This window comes from Parus major, chromosome 21 (assembly GCF_001522545.3).
Source record: "Parus major isolate Abel chromosome 21, Parus_major1.1, whole genome shotgun sequence".
NCBI lineage: Eukaryota > Metazoa > Chordata > Aves > Passeriformes > Paridae > Parus > Parus major.
Window position 1 is genome coordinate 6466701 of NC_031789.1, and position 4343 is coordinate 6471043.

General features: G+C 58.9%; 1 protein-coding gene across 4 annotated transcripts in view; it reads right to left on the minus strand.

The window, feature by feature from the left end:
* Positions 1–4343, minus strand: part of SAMD11 (sterile alpha motif domain containing 11) — an 87353-nt gene that overhangs the window by 25304 nt on the left and 57706 nt on the right. For all 4 annotated transcript variants that reach the window (XM_033519229.1, XM_015648453.2, XM_015648455.1 and 1 more), the window contains exon 7: positions 412–576. In XM_033519229.1, coding sequence (XP_033375120.1) covers positions 412–576 — 165 coding nt within the window. The remainder of the gene's footprint in view (positions 1–411; positions 577–4343) is intronic.

Below are 4343 nucleotides of genomic sequence, written 5' to 3' on the forward strand. Positions count from 1 at the left end.
GCTTGGGGCCATCCCCCAGACCCAGCCCAGGGCTTGGGGACATCCCCCAGACCCAGCCCAGAACAGTCCAGGGCTCAGGAACATCCCCCAGCCCATCCCAGAACATTCCAGGGCTCGGGGCCGTTCCCCAGCCCCATCCCAGGGCTCAGGAACATCCCTCAGCCCATCCCAGAACATCCCAGGGCTCAGGAACATCCCCCAGCCCCATCCCAGCCCATCCCAGGGCTCAGGGCCGTTCCCCAGCCCCATCCCAGCCCATCCCAGGGCTCGGGGCCGTTCCCCAGCCCATCCCAGAACATCCCAGGGCTCAGGAACATCCCCCAGCCCATCCCAGCCCATCCCAGGGCTCGGGGCCGTTCCCCAGCTGATGGCCCGAGGCAGCAGAGCCGCTGTGCCCGTGGCCAGCCCTACCTCCGTGGCTGGGCACTGCCATGCTGTTGGCCAGCTGGTACAGGCGCTGCTGCTGCTGCTCCTCGAAGGCGCCGTGCTCGTTCAGGGCCGACATCATGCGCCTGTAGTGCTCCTCCGGGGTCATCTGCACCACCGCCTCCTCCAGCACCGGCGTGTGGGAGTTTTCTGTGGAGCACACACATCTGCTCTTTTGGGCTTTTCCTCAGACAGGAATACAGTGGGGAGTCACATAAATGCAGGCACAGAGAGGAAAGGGGGTAAAGGGATGTTAGCACCAATTCCCACAGCTCCCTGCTGTGCCCACTGGGTCTGATGCACCAAGCTGCCACATCAGCTGGCCTTCTCCTCCACTAAATGTGGTCAAGAGCCCCTGCAACCTACTAAATCTCCAAATTTACATACAGGAAAAGTCCACAGCACCCAAGAAACCTCACCAAGTTTTTTTCCTTTCCCCCTAAAGCGCCAAGCTCTGCATCATAACAGCAAAAAATCACCAGCAAGCTCTGTTCCCTCAAAGGGGAGAGGGAGGATGGGAGAGTTCGCTGAATTCTCAGCCCTGCATCTCTGGAGGATGTGAGTTCTTTGTTGAGCTCATACCTGACCAGATGGGCACCTCTTTCCCACCCCCTCCTGAGCACTCAGAGGACACCAGGAAGAGAGAGGTGCTCGAGCACCCAAGGGACAGAGCTGACATCCAGCTGCCCAGCCCCCAGAGGGACACCTCAGAGCAGGTTGTTTCCATCTGTACCCGTGCCCGAGAGGGCAGAGCTCTTACCCTGAGGCCACCCAAAGCACCCCTCGCTGTCCAGGTTCCCGGAATGCCTGCAGCTCCCGGGAGCTCGGGGCTCCGGGGGCAGGAGGGATCCCGGGCTGGCAGTCAGGCAGAGAAAACCACAGGGGTTTGGTGTTTACTGTAAGCACAGCTCTCAGTAATTACTGCTCTCCGCCTTGGCTGCTCCAACACTGTTTTATCTCGGATCTTTCCCACAGGCAAAGCCTTTTCATTACTCAGAGAGGAACTCCCAGGCACAGCCCGGGCAGGCAGAGGGGAGGGGGCGGCAGGACCGGCAGCCACAGGACCACCAGTGCTCGGGGAGGGGACACACACCTCCCGGCTGTGCCCCAGGCTCCTGCTGCTCCTGCAGCCTCCTCCTGAGCCCCTCGGGGAGCAGGGCAGGTGCTGCGTGGCCCCAAAGCCACGGGGGTGGCACCTGTCACCCGCACTGGGCGCTGCTGGGAGCGGCTGTGGCTCTGTGCCACAGTGAGAGCAGGGCTCTCACAGGTAAAGGTGAGCGTGGGGCAGCCAGGAACGGCCCCAGACACAGAGGGCTGCGAAATGAGGCAGCCCAGGGACTGCTCTGCCTTTATCTAGCACCAAACCCACGGCACAGCCCAGCCCACGGGGGCTTTGGGGGATGCAACTTTCACAGGTTGTAGTGAAGCCACCCCCTCCCCAAAATACGGGAGGGAAACACCATCATCATCATCATCCTCATCATCATCATCCTCTCATCATCATCCTCTCATCATCATCCTCTCATCATCATCCTCTCATCATCCCAATAATAAATATAACAATAATATATTATAAAAATAAATAACAATGAATAATGCATAATGATAATAACAATAATGATAATAATAATAATAATGAAGATTATGATAATAACAACAATAATAACAATGATTATAATAACAGTAGTAATAATAAAGTCTTAGCTGCACAATATTTCAACACCAAAGGGCTGCATCCCTGGCTCCCAAGAGCAGAAGGGAAATGATTCCAGCTCAGCTCAGCCCTCCAGCACAGCGAGGGCTCTCCCTCAGCACCGCACTCGGGCTGTCCCTGCAGCCTCAGCTCGTGCCCCAGTGACACACATCTGCACCCTGCTGCCTCCCTGGCCACATCCCAGGCCCAGAGGCTGCTCCCAGCCCTGCTGGGATCAGGAGCTGGGTCCCCACGCTGCCCTGGGCCCCCCAACCCCAAAAAACAGACCCCAAAGGCAGGGGCTGCTCCCTCCATCCCACCCCAGACCTGCAGGACAGCCATAGAAGCAGCAGGGGAGGGAGGAGAGGGCAGAATTCCCTTCCAGGTCTCCTTCCCACCAGGGAGGATTCCCTCCTCCTCCTCCTCCTCCTCCTCCTCCTCTGCTCCTGCCACCTCCCCCAGGGATGCAGGAGCTCACGGTTTCAGTTCCCTCCTGATGCTCTTACCCAAAGGTCTAAGGAGCAAAGCCACAGACCTGATTTAGAAAAACACCCATTTCCAACCCCCCCCCCCAGCTGTGTCATTAGAGCAAAAAAGGGAGGGGGGAGGGGATTTAATAACACTTAATTACCATAAACTCTATCGGATCAGCCGCAGAGCAGATTTCAGGTGCAGGGAGGGGAGGGAGCATGGGGGTGGTGAGGGGAGGCTAAGAGGAAGGAGGAATCCAGGGAAAGGCTGGATTTCCATGCTTAAAACTTGGAAGATTTCACATGACTCAGCCAGCAGTAATTCCAGCTTTGCTGGAGCTTTGCTGTCTGCTTTTGTCATTACCAGGGGTAATGCGGGAGACTGATCTCGCCAAATCTCCTGCAGCCGCCAGGTGTGAAATGGACTCTGGCACAGCCCTGGGGAGGCAGAGCCAAGCCAGGCATCTGCTGGGCCCTCTGCAGACCCAGCACACCCCCCTGAGCAGCCCAGCCCAGCTCTGCCAGGTCCTGCTGGCACAGCCCCGGGAGCTCTCGGGCACTCAGCTCCTGCACAGCCCCAGGGACATTTCAGTGCTGCACGGCCTCCCCACCACGTTTTCTCAGGCTCACCCTCCCCAGGCAATCCCAGACCAGACAGGAGCATCCAGCCCATCCATCCTCCCCTCCTGTCCTACAACAAACCCACAACAGGCCAAAGTTCCCTTCATCCAACCCCAAGCCGAGCTCAAGAACCTGCAGCAAGCCCACCTCACCCCAGAGCCCAGAGCAGGGCAGGGCTTTAGGGGTTTTCCCTGCCCATGCCCACTGCCCCCACTCAGCAGCCTGGCTTTGGGGTCAGGAATGCCAACAGGGCCAAAACCTGCTTTCCTCCCTTGGCCTAGCTGCACAGCTGCCACAGCCCCCAGCACACGGAGGAGCCCCCCAAAGGAGAGGGACAAACGGACAGAGGCTGGATCTGAACTGCCCAGCTGCAGCTCAGCTCCAGTCCCGCGCTCCTCCGCTAACCAGAGATTTTGGTTTGGTTTAAATGGTCCAGAGGAGCAGAGAAAGGAGGATGGCAGCAGGAGCAGCCTGGGAGCTCATCCCCACGCCAGGGGGTGAGCCCAGCACTGTTCCCTACGTGTGTTTTCCAGCACTCCATCCAGCCTGCTTTCCAATCTCCCCGAGGCTCCTACCAGACGGAATCTTCAGCTGTTCAAACGGGAACCGAAACGCTCTTCCCGATTTTCCCATCCTTCAGCCGCATTCCACATCTCCAGGCAGTGGGGAAGGAGCTCTCCAGCCACGCAGGAGCCAGGTTTTCCCTGGGGAATCGTCTCCCCCGTGCCCTGCCAGCGCAGAGCTCCGAGACGCTCCCATCTCCCCAGGAACGTTCTGCTCCGTTTGACAGCGGCGGCGCGGCCCCGTTTCCTCGAGACAGGGCTCCTGAGCTCCAGAGCGAGCTCTGGGGAGGGGGCAGGGAGGGGAAGGAGGCTGCTTCCCTCTGGAAGGCTTTCCAGCCCTCTGGAAGGCTTTCCAGCCCCTACAGGTGTTTTTTCGTTCAGCCAGGGAGCAGCAGTGATTTCCTTGGCTGCCTCTGCTCCCCTCGCCCCGTTAGTGTGAGAGGAGCCACGGGGTCACTGCTCCTCTTCCAAAGGTTCCTCTTCCAAAGACTCTTCCAGAGCCAGACCAGATGTGCCCGAGCTAGAGCTGCTCCCAGGGCCACTGTGAGATGCAGAGGGGCAGATCCTGCC